The sequence below is a fragment of the Aristolochia californica genome, unplaced genomic scaffold, assembly GCF_029961685.1.
Source record: "Aristolochia californica isolate CCGP_79_NKW_82.1479 unplaced genomic scaffold, dmAriCali1.0.hap1 SCAF_12, whole genome shotgun sequence".
In the NCBI taxonomy this organism is placed as follows: Eukaryota; Viridiplantae; Streptophyta; class Magnoliopsida; order Piperales; family Aristolochiaceae; genus Aristolochia; species Aristolochia californica.
The window spans coordinates 26,866,174-26,884,205 of record NW_027181793.1 but is presented as its reverse complement, the minus strand read 5'-3'; the positions used below and the strand labels follow the sequence as shown (position 1 = coordinate 26,884,205).

The 18,032-nt window shown below is 38.1% G+C and overlaps 3 protein-coding genes across 11 annotated transcripts; 2 read left to right on the top strand and 1 right to left on the bottom strand.

Moving 5' to 3' along the window:
• Positions 1-512: 512 nt before the first annotated feature.
• Positions 513-3,134, top strand: LOC137946197 (uncharacterized). Its single transcript, XM_068792408.1, has 5 exons — positions 513-976; positions 1,263-2,030; positions 2,132-2,211; positions 2,307-2,378; positions 2,644-3,134. The coding sequence occupies exons 1-5, from the start codon at positions 644-646 to the stop codon at positions 2,936-2,938; spliced, it is 1,548 nt and encodes a 515-aa protein (XP_068648509.1). The 5' UTR covers positions 513-643; the 3' UTR covers positions 2,939-3,134.
• A 1,448-nt stretch (positions 3,135-4,582) lies between these two features.
• On the top strand, positions 4,583-11,989 carry LOC137946097 (uncharacterized). The gene is made up of 6 exons (XM_068792279.1): positions 4,583-4,764; positions 6,522-7,337; positions 8,631-8,804; positions 8,945-9,087; positions 11,521-11,631; positions 11,749-11,989. Exons 1-6 carry the CDS (start codon positions 4,654-4,656, stop codon positions 11,810-11,812), a joined length of 1,419 nt encoding a protein of 472 aa, XP_068648380.1. The 5' UTR covers positions 4,583-4,653; the 3' UTR covers positions 11,813-11,989.
• A 1,105-nt stretch (positions 11,990-13,094) lies between these two features.
• On the bottom strand, positions 13,095-18,001 carry LOC137946498 (F-box/LRR-repeat protein 14). 9 transcript variants are annotated; one of them, XM_068792814.1, is made up of 8 exons: positions 17,896-18,001; positions 17,636-17,770; positions 17,345-17,514; positions 17,072-17,183; positions 16,126-16,380; positions 15,731-15,991; positions 15,442-15,543; positions 13,095-14,991 (listed from the first exon to the last, which is right to left on the bottom strand). In XM_068792814.1, exon 8 carries the CDS (start codon positions 14,787-14,789, stop codon positions 13,386-13,388), a length of 1,404 nt encoding a protein of 467 aa, XP_068648915.1. In that variant the 5' UTR covers positions 14,790-14,991; positions 15,442-15,543; positions 15,731-15,991; positions 16,126-16,380; positions 17,072-17,183; positions 17,345-17,514; positions 17,636-17,770; positions 17,896-18,001; the 3' UTR covers positions 13,095-13,385. The 9 variants fall into 9 exon arrangements, with proteins under 9 accessions (XP_068648915.1, XP_068648914.1, XP_068648917.1 ...); XM_068792813.1 differs by having other exon boundaries at positions 17,345-17,548; positions 17,636-18,001; XM_068792816.1 differs by having other exon boundaries at positions 17,309-17,514; positions 17,636-18,001.
• Positions 18,002-18,032: the final 31 nt, after the last annotated feature.

Genomic DNA, 18,032 nt, shown 5'->3' with positions numbered 1-18,032 from the left:
TGGGCTTTTTCATCCAGTGAATTTTTCCACAGTTTTCTCCGTACAGGAGAGTGTTGAATTATTTGTTTGTATCGGCGGAGCCAATCCTTATATAAGATCCATACGAATGCTTTCCTAATAGGTTTTTAACAATCTACGGAAGCTTCTCTGTATATCGTATCTTTATCTTCTTATTTGCTCTATCAATCGACATCTGATTCATTTGAATCTAACGGCGCCTCAAGTAATATGATGCTGGACCCCACCCAACTGAATGGTGGGCCTGTCCATTCAACCGTTGCGCGTTAACTGGGTCATGTCAACCAATTCACACGTGATAGAGTCAACTTATATACGAATGAACTTTACCCGACGGACAATTATTAGCGAGCGGCAGTTTCGTGGTTCGGGCTTGGAAACGAGGAAACGCGACAACGGCTAGTTAAGGTGCCATTGGGCCCCATCGTTTTTCAAATTTAAACGGTCACCCACAAGGTCTTCTCATGGTGGAAAAACGGGAAAAGACGACAAAGCAAAAACAGAACCCCTAAAACCCAACAAAAATCGGCACTCATCGGCTCATCTTCTCCATCCTCGGTAAGATCCAGAAAATTTTCCGCTTGTAGCTATTGCAGTTAGTCTGATCAATAGCTCATAGAAGAAAATGGTGTACACGTACACTCCCACGTACTATTCTTCCTTTCAAGATACAATCACCTCTATTTGTAAAAACATCCTCCCCTTCTCCCTCAAGAAGAAGAGACTTACAGCCATCGCTGCTGCTGAGCAAAATCTTGCCAAACAGCAGATGGAGAACCTCAAATGGCAGCAAGAATCGTTTCACAAGATTCTTAACCTGATTGGTCTTCACAAGGAGGGGATCTTGCCAGAAAGTGAAGTTTTGGCTTTCCGGCTTCAACTGCTCTATACTCTGGTTGCCTCTCCTGTCGATCACGAACCTGCCATGATAATTCGAGACAAACTGCAGTTTTTGCAGGTAAGGATCGTGTCCTGGAAATAGTAATTTGGTTAATAGATACATTCTGTGAATAAAGAAATTACTCTGTTCAGTGTCTTCTCTAAGTTATTACCTCTTTCCTTCTGTATCCGATGCATTAGATCTTGAGTATTTCATATAACGGCCAGATGTACAAAATTAGATGTTGTTTCTTGTTCTTATTTGCATGCAAAAACTACTTCTCAATGATCGATAATTTCTAAGTCAGATTTTTGTGTCTCACCCCTGTTCCTCTCTCACGCAAATGGGCTGCTCTCTTGCTTAGGAGCTGTTATATGCAAAATGCATTTCTGATGACGACTACCACTCATCAAAAAGGCCTTTGGTACTGAGGCTTGCCCTTCAAGGAGCAGAAATTGACAGCCGAGATGTCATAGCCGCTTGCCCTACTGTAACAAACCCTGAGGAAGAGTGGACAGTCATCGATATTAAAGATGAACAGTGCTTCATCGGTAAAGAAAGCGCATTTTCAAAGAACAAGGCAAAGCATAGGTCCCCTTTGAAACAGATCAAGGGAGCTGTGTCTATGATCAGTGCTGCTTCACCTTATAAAACACCTAAAACCAAGGGAATGAAAAATGGGGCATCAGTAGGTTCTACTGATCCATATGAGCCTTTCAGTAATGATACAAACATGTCTGATTCTTTCAAAGAGAAACCGGTGCTTGCGAACCAGTCATCAGTCCTTATGCCAGAGAGCTCACCTCCTCAGCCCGTCAAGACCGACAAAGAGAAGGGCATTGATAGGACGAAGAAGAAAGCCTTTCGGTCTTTGTTTGGTGGTGATAATGGCACTGAAGTGGAAGACAAGGTGGAAAAATCACCTAAAAAGCAGTGGAGTTTCAAGAAATGGAAAAAGACTAGTCCGGAAGATGAATCCACAGTTCCTTATTTGCCACCAGGGAAGAGATCAGACGACGTTCCCTCGACCCCAGCGCTTGTAGCAAGTCCAATGGGGGAAGGACCCAATACGAAGCTGATTAAGAAGAAGATACTTTCTGACGGGTCAGCATCAGATTTCTTCATTGACAAGGTAGGGTACATTAACTGCATAAATTCGAATCCATACACCAGTAGGAAGAATATTTGATTTAACGTATATTTTATCTGACTTTTTCTCCTTATACGACGAAGGTGCTGGGAGATAACATAAAGAAGGAGCTGTCACGAATCCAAGGGGAGCTATCTGCGGGAAATCCAAACCTTTGCTTCTCGTTCGTAGTCGATCCTGAGCTTACTGTAATATTTTCAATTTCTTTCTCCATTTGCAACTGACTGTTGTTCCTTTTTCTGTGTCTGCTCCTTTCAGGGATGAACAAATTGAGGCGATTTCAACTAGGCTTCCTGTTGATAAAACCGACCTGAAGAAGTTCTTTCCGAAGTAAAAATCTTAGACCTGCAAATTTCCATGATTAGTAACTAGTATAGGATTCGAATAGTTGTTTCTCCCTTTCACAGGCCCTCTGGTTTCAGCTTTTTAAATGGGGTAATGCCATATAACGTCGTGGGAGAAATTATCTAAACAAAGTAGACCAATTTTCTGTCTCAATGGAGTCAGACAGCTTTCGTGTTATCTCGTCATACGACTTGTTCAATCTATTAGGATATCAGGGCTTCACTAAGAACATACTTTTCTCTCTTCGCAGATCATGGTGCGACAGATATGGAGAGATTGTGCTAGATGTTGTGAGAAAGGAGTTCAAAGAGCATGTGGGTGAGATGGAGACTCTGCGGAATGCAGCAAGAGAGAAACGACGTGTCAGCTCAGCAAGATGGGTAGCATTTGGAGAAGACGAGAACGAGAACTGTCACCCAAATGTATTCTCTACTTCTCCATCTTTTGGGAGGCAAGGCACTTCCTTCTACGATGACAAGCCTGAGTCAGCTTTCTTCCGTGACCTGAACCAGAACCCCTTCTGGAATTCATCTACGATGGGTTAGATGAAATTGTGGCTACTGGACTTCATCGGGTTAGATGAAATTACGACTTCTAATTTTTCTGTTATTGGAAGGGAGGAGGAGAGGATCACAGAAGTTCTAGTCGTGTGGTTAATGTATATGTTGAACTGTATGTTCCGTATGGATCTTGATGCTCATCAAGTGAACGCGTACACGAAATGACTACTATTTTTTCACACTTTGGGCCTCCGTTGAGATTGCTGAACAAAAAAAAAAGAAAAAGCTCTGCGAAAGTTGAAGTAATTCTGTAAAGAAGACAAAGTCAATCTTTTAAAGAATAAAAAGTTTATGAGGCCCAACACCACTGTTTTCTTTCACCTTGGTAGTCTAATCTTACTGAGGAAACATGCACCAAACCGGACTTGACTCCAATCTCATTTCGATAAAAGAACAAAAAAAAAACCATTTCATGGACATTCTGGTTCTCCAATCTTCTCGTCACTGAAATCCAGAAACCACAACTGCAATCCCCTTAAAAATATTGAACCAGACATCATCGGAAATGCAGAGGAAGACCGATCGCCTTCTTAATAAACTACTCAACAACCCAAATTCGTTGTTGATGACATTCGCTCCAATTATAGCACATGAACACCATCTTCCCTGATTAAAAAAGCGAGCCCATTGCTTGTATCGTTGAGCCATGACTGCCATGATCGATCTTTGGAACAAACGACGGAAAGTCACGGGGCAAAACGTAAGGCTGTTGTTGTTATCGAGGAAACAAGGTGATGCTTTTGTCCGATGAAGTGTGGCATTTTACTAACAGCCAAAAGAGCTGATTGACCTTCTGTAGAAATTAAACGTCTCGAGGTTGATGACCCTTTACTCTTTCCACCGAAAGGAAAGACAGAGAACCCACGAGCAAGAGCGAGGCTTGTTCTGTTGTCGTCCGTGGAGACCAGTAGATGAACACAGTTGATGAATTGGGTTGAGTTCCATATAAGGACTCGACCGGTCCTTGATTACTTTTATCAAAAGAGCCAAAACTGGACCAGAATGGTCTTTAATCTTAATTTTTTACAATTTTTTTAATTTATATTTAAATTTATTTTATAAAAAAATTCCTTTAGTTGTAAATAATTATATATATTTTTTATATTTATATGTATTTTTTAATATTTAAATAATTTAACCCAAATGTGAATGAATCGGGTATTAATAAATGGGTCAGGTTCAAATCAACCCATCTAATAATAGATTTAAACTCAAATTTTTAGCCACTCAAATATATCCCTTCTTATAGATATTTTATTATTTTTTTAATTTTTTATTAGGACATCACCCAATTAAATCATAAATTAATTCTCATTCTTATTTAGTAATATTTTAGATATTAAAACATATATTAAAATATTAATAGACAGCCAATCCACTAACTCGCGGACTATCATAAAAAATAGTATATAAAAATAAAAAAATAAAAAAAATTAGGTTTAATAAAAGTTTTTATTTCTTATGATTTTAAATGTGTAAGATAAGAGGAGTGAATTAACTTGGAGCCGAAAAACAGGAAAAGGGTGAGCACTTCTCTGTGTCTCATCGCCCTCTCCAGCCTGCACGAGCCACGGAGCAGGAACGTATATAAAGCGCGTTTGAAACAGAAAAGCGGAGTGGACGGAACAGCTTTGGTCGGGTGTTCCTCTTCCCTGTCTGAAAATATTCTTCTCTCCCAGGAGTGAGCGTGCAGACGAGACATGGGCTCCGGCGGTAGTCGATTGACGCCGCGGTCGCCGCGACCCCGCGGTGGCAAGCGTCTTCTCGCCGCTTTCCTCTGCGGAGCCTCTCGTTCTCGCCCTCTTGATGAGGTAACATAGACCGGTGGGAAAAATCTGGAAAAATGGAAATAAATTTCAGGATTTTTATCACTTTTCAGGAATGAGGAGTCTTGTTTCTTTTATCGTCCCCGTTGATTCTTGTGGATCTCTATCGGAAAAATAGAGCTTCTGAAATTTTGAATTTTTCTTATATAGTTATGACTGTATTTCCATTCTGAATTGTTGCTCTATTGGAAGAAAAGGTATACTTATTCGTATATCGTATCTTATCTTTTTTGACGTGGTGTGATATGACTATTTTCAAATAAAGTTTTTCAATTTACATGCTTTTTTTTTCGGCAAAGAGTTTTAATTAGGTTATTTGATCGTTTAATATCGATAAGACGTGTCGGACTAGGTATAGTTTTTGTAGCTTCTTTTTTCGTAGCTGTTTTAATCGTTTCTGCTGCTTCGCTGAACATATTATCCGGACATTTGCAAATTCTCATCTTATAGGAAAAAATAGGCCAAGTGTCATCTTTACAGTTTTTTCCTTTTCCATTTTTTTTTTTTTTTTGTAGGAAGCTGTTGCTCAAGCATTTAGTTGTACTTTTCTATTATAACACATTACATGTATAGAAGTGTTGGAAAGACTTAAAAGAAAGGTAACGTAGAGATGGAGTCAGTCAAGGATAGAGTAGAATGGAGGAGGTGAATTCACGTGTCTAGGCACCAACACAGTTGGGACATAACTATAATGCTATGAGCAAATCCCAAAGAGAAACCGTTTCTGATGATTAAACTAAGCTTGCTTTCTTTCTGGTTATGTATGTCCATACAATGACTTTTTGAATGGTTAAATCTTTAGTTGTGATTGAGTATACAACTTGCTTGATAAGTTTGCTTATCTCTGAAGACCCTCTTGGATTGAGGGGAGAATGAGAGGTATTGATATTTGAGTAAGTGACTATTTTTACTGCCTCTATTAGATCAAACAATTGTCCATTTGATCAATGATAGGCCGATGGCAAGTCTGCGCAGTAAGTTCCTACTTTCTTCATCACTAAGGCAGTAACATTTGCAATCAAGTTTGGCAGTTCCACTATGATCTCCTTTCAAAAGTGGATGATTCTGAAGGAAGGCCATCCACCTTGATGGTTCTTCTGTTCATCAATTAAAATTTATTCGGTAAGCAGTTGATGCTGAAGTATTTCATCTCTAAATTATCAGACAGCTTTTGCTATTTATTCTAGTGCTGATTGTGTAATAGTAGTAAAATTCTAAGTTGCATTTTGAATTGCAATTGTGCATATGAGTTACTAGATTAAAAATAGTTGGGGGGATTATTTTCCAGTGCTATTCAGTTTCTTTCATCCTGGTGGATGTAGTTCCGTTGCTAGTCTAAGGCTCAAGTCTTGTACCAAAGGCATAGGTTAAGTTAGTCTCTGTCTTGGAGGAAAAGGTGCTTGTTTGATCAGTTTGATGGACAAACAAACTTGTAAGTCAAGTATTTGTGTATCGTGGGAGGTTCTCATATTTTATGTAGTCTTGCTTGTAGGAAACCAAACATATCCCCTTCTGTAGTGGACTTGCAAACTGCTCTATGCTCACTAATGGAAACCACACATGTATGATTTACTTGGTTACTTTATTCCTTTTCTGGATTTTTGTAGAGACTGTGACCCTGGTGATTTGGACTGTTTTGAAAAAGTACTTATTTTATTTTTGTTTGGCCATAATATCAATTTTTTTTTTTTGTTCCTATGACTGAACCTGTACTAATGGTGGATGAATCTTATTAACTGCAGATAGAAGATGCTCCTGTGGAAGCATCAGCTAGTTCCAATTGCTTTGCATTGGAATCCTCTTTAATTTTGTCCTCTGACAATGCCTCCAGTTCTGTGGATGGAAACGTAACGCAGCAGGAAGATAGAAATAATATTCTTGAGGGTTTAAATGGTTCAAGAAGTCCCCAAATGAGTAATATGAGGAAATTTATATCTGAAAGTAAAGAACTTGATCCATCTCAGTCAAATAATGGTGCAGTGATTAACTCCATTTGGGAAAGAACAAATGAGACAGGCAGTACTTCCAAAGAAGTCCAGAATCGTGGATCACTAGTAGAGGTGGGTGATTCATCCACAGAAAATCTATCTAATGAAACTTTGCTACCTCCCCATAATTCTGGTTCAAATTCTGTTCCGAATATGCCAGTGAATTGGCAACTTACTGGGATAGACCAGTCTGACCGAGAAGCTTCATCTATGAGTCCCGTTGCGCTCAGGCATCAGGGAAATGAAAATGTCCTCCACGTGGATGTGGTGAGTATCTCTTCCAACATTTTACCTCCCAGTTCTTCTGCTGAAATAAGTAGTCAAGAGGCAAGGCAGAGTAGTAGAAGACTGTTTTGGGATGCTTTTTCAAGACGAAGTTCTAGAAGACATAGTGGGTCACCATCCCTAGTTTTTTCAACTGAAGACACTGATGATCTGATGGGATCTCGCGACAGATGGCTGTTTGATTTCAATGGTGATGTTCTTAATAATGGATTTGGAGATGGTGCAGGATATCTGAGCAGTAGAGGCCGAGCTTCTTATGAAAGAAGATGGCATTCAAGAACTCAGGTGATTCTTTCTCGTGTCCCTTTTTTCATTTGTTTGCGCTTTATCCTGCATTTTCATCATCTGCGGTGAAATATGTTAATTCTAAAGCTAAAGAAATATTAGAGCCTCAGTGTTTGTGATTCTGGTATTCATCTCTTAATATATCCATCATGCTTCTTCTAAAAGACATATTTCTGTCATGCTTGTTCTAAAAAACTATATATATCTATCATGCTTCTTTGGTTTCTTTTCCTTTTGGTTTAGATTTAAATGCTATTATTTTGGAAGCAAAGAAAATTTTGCAACATGCTATATTTTTTTGCCTCTGTTTCCATTGGATCGTTTATTCTCTATTTGGGAAACAAAATCCGACTTAAATGTTGCATATAGTGCATGTAATGGTTAATCTTTTTATGGTCTTATTGCCAGACTTTGTCATTTTAAAAGTGTAAAATTGGGTCCAAGGCCCATCTTAAAATAACTAGCCAACTTAGAAAACCTCTTTTCCAACTAATAAACTCAAGATCTTTGATTTCACTAATCTATGTGGAACTATTCCTTAACACTCCCCCTCACGCGTAGGCACGTGGATAATTTGGGTGGAGGCCCACATACGAGTATTTGTTCTGATACCATGTAAAATTGGGTCTAAGGCCCATCCTAAAATAATTTGCGAACATAGGAAACCTCTTTTCCAACTAATAAACTCAAGATCTTTGATTTCAGTAATCCATGTAGGACTATTCCTTCACAAAAAGGTTCTGTTGTAGCTTTCCAATGTAATAAGTAGTTCTGATCTTATTCTCCGTTCTTCCTTACCTTCTTATATGTATCTATGATCCTTCTATAAAAATCAAGATTTGGGTGAAGGAAGAGGAGGAAATGAGAGAAAATGAGAAAGAAGAAGAAGAATTTTCTGAAAAGGCTTCGTTGGGAACTGTGTGCAAATTCCCAGACTTCTTAAATAAGTGTTTTGAGTTACAAGTTATAAAAATGCCCCTATATACTTAATTAACCCTAATCTCCTTTTATCTCCCTAACTACACATCCTATGTACATGAAAATTTAACCACCTATATAATTTAACATACACAATAAGATTACATAAAGAAAATTAACCACCGTAGTCGTAAAAATGATCAAAATACCCCTGGATGTATTTTCTAACATCTTCAATATCAAGGACTGTGTGGCACTGTTCCTTTTTTTCTTATCCTTTAAACTTACTATTGTATCAAGAAATATTAGTTTGTTTTTTTTTTCCTGCAAATATCTATATTCTTAAAAGTACTAAAAACAAATTTACCTCTGCAGTTCTGGGAAAGACTTCGGGGCAGTCTTGATGAGAATAGAGGAAGAACTGCTTTTTGTGCTTCTGGGCTTCATCCTGATGGAACATGCTCATGTGAGGCATTTTTAATGCCTGAAGAGTCCGGCACCCGTGCAAGCATTTCTCGTATAGTCATGTTGGCTGAAGCTTTATTTGAGGCAAGTATTTCACTGAGGACACTGTTTTAGAAAATTAGCCTTTTTATTATTTTTTATACTATGGTTGGGATTGAATTGGTGAGATAGTTTCTCTCTTCTTTTTTCATGCTCCATGTTTCATTTCTTTGTTCAATCTGTAGGTATTGGATGAAATTCATCGCCAGCCTGTATCACTGTCTCTCTCAGACGTATCAGTACCAGCCCCAGAAGCCATTGTTAATTCCTTCCCTCTCAAGAGTTACCGTAGAACCACAACAGTTGAAAGTGGAGATGACATGGACCAGTAAGTTTCTTGACTATTTCAAGTTAAGAAAGGAGTACAAAGACTTAAATCTTGCTAATTTAGTGTAATATGTAGTAAGTTGCAGTGTTGTCCTTATCACTGATACATGTCATGTGTGGGGTGATAGTACACATCAGATTTTGAAGGTACCAGTACAATGCCCAAGACTCTGTTTCATATTTTTCTATTTATTGAATATTTTTTTGCCCCAGTCAGTTTGTCCTACCAGGCGTCTTGATATCAGATTTTAAGGGTCTGACACAAGACCAGATACCAAAACAGGCAACGCTGGTAATTTGTCTGTATGGATCATAATTATGCTAAATGTAGTTGAAGGGGTGAAATGACAAATTATAAAAACCCTACTACTAAAAGCTAAAGAGGATATAGGTCATCTCATCTACAATGATTGTAATGGTTAAAACGGAAGGAAGACTTGAAGAAACCCAAACCAGTGATAAGCTACCAAATAATGAAGCAAAATCAAGGAGGGGATTCATGTAGCTAACAAGAACTCACAATGATGACAATGTGTACAATACCTGTATTATTCCAACTCCCTCTAGAAATTTTAAATTTGGCAATCGTACTGTCACCCAATTATCCATGATATTTTACCTACAATAGGACCTTGTTGAAAATAAGGTTGACTCTTTGTGGTGGTGTTTGTCACTTAGTTCTAGACAACAGTACCTGTAGTAACTTCATGATCAATGTTTTGTTTGCTAGGAATTGTCTAAAATTTTTAATTTTACATTTCTATTTGTTTGCATCTCAAATGTTATTGGCATTTTCTAGTACTATAAGCATTTGAAATGCCTCACTACGGATATCCTGTGCTTGGAAAATCTCCCTGGTGGATTTAATCTTAGCTATGTGATTAATGACCAAGCAAAATAGCAAAAGGCACTAAACTTATTTTTATTTTTATTTTTATTGAAACTGCAGAAGGCACTAAATGGCTCATGAAAAGCCAATTACATGATTGTTGGGTTAGTGTTTGTCGTCCAACATTCAATTCCTTGTTCAGTCTCCATTGTTGCTTGTCCTGAAGAATCGTTTATAGTCTAGACAAATCGATAAAGAATAACCTGGTTTCATGTCAATTAAATTTAGTTATAGTTAGAGCTTTGGTGTCGGTTAATGGATCCATGCATTTTGAGTGTTTATACTATCCTCCATACCAACTTGAAGAGCTCTGATTTACCTGGAATCAGGTAACTCTAACTTCTAGTAGAATTGTGATGAGGGTTACTAGATAAGTATTTCCTATGGGGAGTTCGCTTGAATCAGCTGAGGGCATCATCCAAATGTTTTCAGAACAAAGTAAAAGTATTAGTGTTGATAAGAAGGTTGTACATATCCTGGTGATAAACAATGAAGGGTGTGAATTCTTGATGAGAAAGGGAACCATTGCTGGGTTAACAGGAATTTATGTGTATAAGTATTTGTAGGAAATGTCATGATGGAGGAGAGGTCATATGTGCACATGAATGTAAATATTGTAGGCAAATTAAATATTTAAAAAATATGAATGAAGCAGGAAAGTAAATGATTCTAGGAAGTTAAATAATGCAAGAGAAGTAAATTGTTGTGATAATGTACATAAGGTCACATTACTCAGGAAGTAAGTGAAGAGGTGTTATATGTGGATGGCTAACCTGGTACGACGTTACAACTCTAGATAAAGGTGAAATATGTTCCTGACTGCTTCATTGTATCAATTTGGAACCTTCCCAATGGCATCAACTTCCATGGGTTGGCTGTAGTTTATGCCAGTTCTCGTGCTGTGGATCTGTCTCATGACCGTTGAGAAAACCAAGCAGTGCTACCTGTAATATCTAGAGAAGCTAGCTCAATCTTGTGTCCAGAAGTAACTACTATTTGACCTGGGGTTAGTTCACCCCCAACCACCAGTTCCGATGATGACTAAAACTACTGATCAAGAGCAGCAGACATACCCTTGAGGATTTAGTATTCTTGATGAGACTGGGGAAAAAACTGTGAAAATCTAATACCAAATACTGTTAAGTTATCGAAAGGAAAAAAACATGCAAACCTCTGGTTATAAGAAAGTCAGTTGCATCTTGAGAACGTTTGAAAGATGATACCAGTAGAGGAAAACTATATGAAACAAATGGATCATTTTCCCTTTTAATGCTTGTGGAACTCCTGTTGCAATTATTTTTTCTTGTCCATTTGTTACTGAGTTTAACTTACATAAGAAGAGAGTTCCAGTTATATATCAGGTTCGTTTGTTAGGACATTCATGTGCATTGCAGGCTTGTACTATTGTTCTGAACCTTGAGAATGTGAGTCTTTAATATGATGTACTATTTGATTTTCAAGATGAATATATTGGTTTTTGCTGGCTGAGGTGAATGATTATTACTTGAACTGCTCACACGCCCCTACTACTGTGTTCTGTTATAGGTGTTATATCTGTCTGGTTGAGTACGAGGAAGGAGATAAAATAAGAGTTCTCCCCTGCCGTCATGACTTCCACATGTCATGCATTGACAAATGGCTGAAAGAAATTCACGGGTAATCATCTATATATTTCTCTTGATACTTATTTTCTGTAGCTAGTTATAGTGTGTTTGAGAAAAGCTCCAAAGGTTCTTTCTAATATTTTATTCTTCATTTAATTGGTATATGTAGGGTATGCCCTTTGTGCCGAAGGGATGTCTGTGAGGCTGCCGGAGGTTGCTCTTCAAACTCATAAGATCACTTCTCAGGGAATTGTTGTATAAAGTGTATGTAGTAGTAGAACCTGCTGTCTCTGAGTTCTGAGAAATGTCCCTTGATCATTTTTCACCCGCCAGGTGATCTCTGTGATAACCAATACTCAAATTTGTCTTCGTAACTATACTGCGAATTCTAACTTTCAAGTAATATAAACTGTTTACCTATGTAGTACTTTTAGCTCATTCACTTTCTGCTACTTTTTCTTACTTCTGTGACTTGCATAGATGTCGACAATTCCATATCAGAGTCTCGTTTCAATGTGAATTACTGTGGCTTCAGTAAAGGGTGGTGTGAGCATGGATAGATCAGTAAAAATTTACTTTGGTTGGTCAAATCGTGAATGGGGGCAATTTGAAGGCGCCTGATGTAGAAGATAAATATGAAAAAGCTCTTGTCTTGATGGGTTGATCCAAAGCTTAATTGAGGTGATATAAAATTTTATCCATAGGTTATAAAGTATTGTAAGTTAAATTAAAAGTTCTGATTAGGCATCACTTGTGAAATTTGTGCGTTAATACTCTATAGATGGTAACGGAAGTGGATGGAAGGTTATAAAATTAATCTAAAAAAAGGAATATAGAAGAAATGAGGAACGGAATAGGTGTTGTATAAATAAAACGGTAATAGAATAGTGTATTTTTAGCTAATATACTCAATTTAGATTTTGCTTCGCAATATAGAAATTTTATTACTATGGCTTGTTAAATTCAAATTTCCAGATTATGTAGCTGGATCGAAATTTTTTTATCAGTTGATCAAATTTTATTGGATCTCTTATATATGGTGAATGAATTTGCAGGTTTTGTTCTGTGGGCTGATCGATTTCCTCACATCAAAACAGGCAGTTACGAGCCGCCTTCACTTATAAAAACCAAGTTTACCAGTATGACTACAGGGACCGAATACAAATCACGCTATCGATTAGGCTGTTAAAATATCAAAGACAACGCAGATCTCCCCTGCGGAGGAGTGGTTGAAAAGGAATTTTAGTGGAGATCGTACATGGGAAAAACAGCATAACCAAGTTAATGCCATCTTCTTCTTGTTTGCCGATATAAACTGACAAATTTAAACGAAGCCAATCCACTACCAAAAACCATTTGGTGTGAACACATGCGAAACGCTATCTTAACCATTCGATCACGATCGGACAGCCATTTCTCGTGTTCGCACCAATAACTTTTCATATATGTTCACAAATGTTCCACACAGGAAACTAGGTAAGTGAAAATGGCAAGAAGTTAAGACCAAGAAGCTAGACTACTGATATATATTAAGCACATTCAAGCTAATCCCTCATATAATAGTGACATAAGAGTAGAATGGAACAGAGCATATGTACACAGATATCTTAAGCCATTCAAATAAGTTTACCCTTTTACATGGATAATTATCAGTCCAAGTAGACATTGATTTCACGTAATTTCAGAAAATATATCAGCGAGGGAGACCTCATATTAAGCCAGGATCAGACTGACCAGTAAGAGCAAGCATTATCTTTTCACAGGTAGTGGGAAATGAATATCTGAAGACATGATGATGTAAGAATATCAAATCATCCATCGTAAGTCTTGCTTATAAGAAACAAACATTGCAGACCCTTGAACGCCTTCCTCGGAAATCAGTGGGCAGTCCTCCACTGCCAAAAACTCCAATTTCTGCAACTCAACAAGCGGTTTTAATCCTGCATCTGTAACACCTAAACACTTCCATAACCTCAAAGTTCTCAACAGAGGGAAGTGTCTCACATGCATTAAACCCTCATCACTGATCTCTTGACATTTTGAAAGCTCCAAAGTATCCAAACAGTGCGCAGAACAAAGTGCCTCCATCCCATAATCACTAAATGAAGAAACATGGTCAAGAGTCAAAACCCGAATTGGACAGTTCTGAATCAGAGTAAGTATACCTGTCAAGGTAAAAGAAGGAAAAGAAGGGAATTCCCCATCAGAGAAGGATAACTTTACAGACTCGAGTTGAGAACAATTTCGAGCTATGGCTTTGAAACTCTCATCGGTTAGCCTTACTGGATTACCAATCAAGGCAGGAAGTGACGTATCTGATGAAATCCGAAGTGAAAGTGACTTAAGATTTCTAGACTTTTGGGCTAAGCTCATCATATCACAATCTCTAACCCCGACACACATGTCAAGGTGAAGCTTTTCCAATTTCTCACAGTTACCCAGCACACATGAAAGGCCTCTGCCTGGACTAACAATGCAATTCACCAAGCTAAGCTCTTTCATGGACTCGCATGGAGTTGACTGTCTCTGCCACCGGTCCACTGCTAATGGATTGTGCACTTTCATGTATCTATAGTTCACATCCACCTCAAATAATAGCCTTGTCAGTTTTCGCCAGCCAGAACCCAGCTTAGCAAGATCCCCTTCTCCAATGGCCCGACATTTCTTGATAGAGAGATCTTCCAAGGTCTCAATCTTACCAAGATATTCCAACCATTCTACGCTACTCACATTTAAGCATCGTATAAGATGAAGTGTGGCAAGTTTCTTACATCCAACAGCTAGAGATAAAATTCCACAACCTGTGACCCTGGGAGTGAAATTTAGTTTTAAAGCCCGAAGCTGTTTGCAAGAAGCCAGATGTCCAAGACCAGAGTCGGTGATGAAGGTGCAGAAGCGAAGAGTGAGGTCCACCAGAGAAGTGCAATGGTTAGCAAGCACGAGAAGTCCTTGGTCGTCCAGTTGCTTTCCTAATCTAGACATCCAGCCCGAGTACGTAATGTCCACTTTTGATAAATTTGGAAATCTGGTGCAAAGAGATGCCAGAGCTTCATGTGCAGGATCCAATCCACAACCAACTCGAAGGATATGTCTCTGTTCTCTCTCCAATTCATAGAGGCGTTTACAGGCTAAAGACGCCGAACTTCTATCAGCAGTCGTTTTAAGTTTTACCAGGATCTCCCAAATCAATTGATCTGGCAAGCAATCCATTGAGATCTAGTTTCCTGTTTTTGAGAAATTAAGGACGTATCAAAAATTTGAGAAGCATTCAGGTAGCTTATAGTCAGTCCTGTGTGCTCTCATTGTATCAAGATGAGGGACCACATGAGCTTGCTTTCCGTTTTCGATATCCAGATAATTCCGAGCACACAAAACTTATCACTCACAAAAATTGCAGCTTCTCCGAACCATACTAAAAACATGAAACCAGAAAATAAATTGGTGCGAGTAAGAAACACATTACATCTGATCAATAAATTAAAAGAAAGCCCGATCCATATAACGACTTAGACCAGCACATTAGCTTGATGATTTAGACAAATAAAAATCAAAAAGAAAATTATGAAATCCTGAAAAAATATAAAACATTGTAAAATCCGATAAAACCGCTACAATATTTCTTAATTCAAAATCAGACTCAAAGACCAGAAGCAAGAAAAAGAAATCCTTTACGACTATCATTCGATTGAAAAGTTTTTGCGAGTTCGGTAGAATTTTCATAATTCAGTTTCTTTCATTCAACTCGTGAAGAGATCATGTAGGTTCAGAATTATCACGTAAATCTAGACTTGAGTCTCTACAGACAGAGCGAGAGGGGATGGAAAGTCTACAGAACGTAGAAAGCAAAAATAATGAAAATTACCAAACCACGCGGCGGAGGGTCGGCGAGATGGAGGGCAAATGTAGCGGCAGAGAAGGAACTCAACGGGGGGAAGGGCGGCGTCTGCGGAGAAAGTTTCTACTCCTGCAATGCCGTATAGAGATTGTTTGAGACTCTTGAGGGTTGTAACTTGTAATTACGTCAATACCCTCATGAGAAATTAGTAATCCATTATGGATGCTGGCGGACGATAATATGAAAACGGAACTCCATGTTGGACCACGCCATCCAGCAAATCCCTAAACCGGGTTAATATAGAACCAGATTTTACCGTGTATGAGACGACGACCCATTCACCGTCATCATCGTTTGAGGGAGAAAATCGAACTGCGAGGAGTCCGAATTACTGAAACTCCGATGAGGCCTAGAATACCAATTTTCATGTAAGTCCTCTAAAATTATTCTCCCACGAGCTCGAGTTCTCTTTCTCCCCCTCTCTAAACCGGAATACAGTGAAGTATTCCATTAACAGTTGTTCATGCGATTTGAAGTTCGTAATGGATCTCATTTGGTCAATTTACTTCCAGTTGGCCTGTTAGAGACAAGAAAGATGTGTTGTAAAGTCTTGTTTTTACTTTTAAAATTCATAATCAAGATCCCAATGTAAAAATTCTTATGTACCAAATATTATCTACAATCCGAAGATTAGGAGAAAAGAAAAAGTACCGGGTACTCGATTAAATCCAGAAGATCTGAGCAGTCCGGTCTTCGTTATCTTTTTCTGCTATTCTTCCGTACTGTCTTTCTCCCTGTCTTGGTTATTTCTCTGCTATTTCTCTTTCTAAGTCTTTTTCGACATTGTCTTTTCCTCCGATTGATTTTCCTCAGTTTTCTACAATCAAACCATTCGAGTAGACGCGTAGTCGATCTTGTTGTGATGAGGCGTAGCTGGCGGCGACGTGAATCGGTAAATGACTTTTGCTGTTTCCAAATAAGCCATTTATAACAAGTCGATGTTAACCTATTTAAAACCAAACATGGGAGCCAGGCACAAGCACAAGCAATGTAGTTTACATAAAACACATGTTATATATAAAATTATGCATATATTTTCCATAAAATTGAGCATAACCTCTACTTAAAATAAAACATAACCTTTGTATATTAACCCTGCATAAACTATATTTTGTTCGTACTTCTGCTCCTGGTTTGGATGGCAAGTAGACTTTTGTATCAATAATTGGGAAAATAGATGTGCTTTTACAATAATCAGTTGTTCTACAAAGAAACATTAATTTGCATGCCGAAAATATCATAATTTACTAAAATTGCTTGCCAAAAATATCCACCCCCCATTTTGATTTGTCTTTCCAACTAAAGACTCACTTTCTTTCATTATTGCTATTGTTTTTAACTCTCCCAATCCAAATAACAGATAGTTGCAAGAAAATGTCTGGAACTTTGCAGAAAGAACCATTGAAGTGGAAAAAGAACCGTCATGAAAACCTTAAACAAGAAGTAGTTTGAAGTTTTCCATGTCCAAAATGACCTAAGAAACATGCAGATGCTTAAACATATCAAATAATATTTTTATAGTGACAGTCTCACCGAATGAACAAATGCCCGCAGAGCCAACAAACTATTTAAAAACAGGAGAAATAGAGAATCTTACCCTTGCATTATGCAAGGTTCATTAGGGGCATGATCGGCTTAAGAAACAGTATTTGCCCATTTCTTCCTTGGCTGGCCAGCAGATTATACTCAGAATTTGAGTGCTTAGGAACCTGCAAAGTAAATGGAAACCTTTCTAGTAATTCAAAGACTTAAATTAACATGAATATCTCTATGCAAAGCAAACAAAAAATATATATATTTGGTAAGTTTTGAACGTATCATCAGTTGCTTCTACCTATTGTTGCCAATTTGCATAAAGACAGGAATGCACCTCTCATTCTCAGCACTATTTCCCTCTGAGGGATTTAAACAAACATGGGAGATGCAGCTTTAAGTAAATGCCATATCATCAGTTGTGTGGACTTATTGTTGCCTCTGTGTAAAGACCGAATGCACCTCTTAGCACTATTTCAGCTTGAAGTTAATGCCACCCGTCGGCTTCTGTCGTAAGTCGTAACCATGGCTTTTTAAACATCTATTTTAGAGGTAGACTGTTTGTAAACTCTATACAAAGAGAGAAATCAAGGGAAATGAAAATTTTAAACAGTATAAATACGTGCACCTAAGTCAGTTCGCAAGACACTGGTAACCCATCACAGAATACCTTCGAAAACCCAACCAAAACAACGGGTAGAAACGGAAATAGGTGAGCTCGCCCAAGCAATTGCAGTTGTGATCCAAAGCGACAGAGCAAACTCTACACAACAACTTATCTCGATAAGACACCTATTTGAACAAAAAAAAAAGAGGAAAAATTGAAAATAACTAACACAAAACAAAAGAAATAGGGCATCTCCAAGCAGAGTCTGTGAGTTTTCTAACTCTCTCGATAATTTGAATCGTAGAAAGTTGACAGAAGAGGAGAGACTGAGAAGCGACCGCGGCGATTTTTCCGCACCATCTCTGCATCTCTGAACTTTTCCCCAAAAAAGAGCTCACGATCTCGCAAGGTTAGATCA

Coding starts and splice junctions, on each gene's coding strand:
- LOC137946097 (XM_068792279.1), top strand. CDS start 4,654: ATGGGCTCCGGCGGTAGTCGATTGACGCCGCGGTCGCCGCGACCCCGC. Junction 4,765..6,521: donor GTTCTCGCCCTCTTGATGAG/GTAACATAGACC, acceptor TATTAACTGCAG/ATAGAAGATGCTCCTGTGGA. Junction 11,632..11,748: donor TGGCTGAAAGAAATTCACGG/GTAATCATCTAT, acceptor TGGTATATGTAG/GGTATGCCCTTTGTGCCGAA.
- LOC137946498 (XM_068792813.1), bottom strand. CDS start 14,789: ATGGATTGCTTGCCAGATCAATTGATTTGGGAGATCCTGGTAAAACTT.
- LOC137946197 (XM_068792408.1), top strand. CDS start 644: ATGGTGTACACGTACACTCCCACGTACTATTCTTCCTTTCAAGATACA. Junction 2,031..2,131: donor CAGATTTCTTCATTGACAAG/GTAGGGTACATT, acceptor TATACGACGAAG/GTGCTGGGAGATAACATAAA. Junction 2,379..2,643: donor CTGAAGAAGTTCTTTCCGAA/GTAAAAATCTTA, acceptor CTCTCTTCGCAG/ATCATGGTGCGACAGATATG.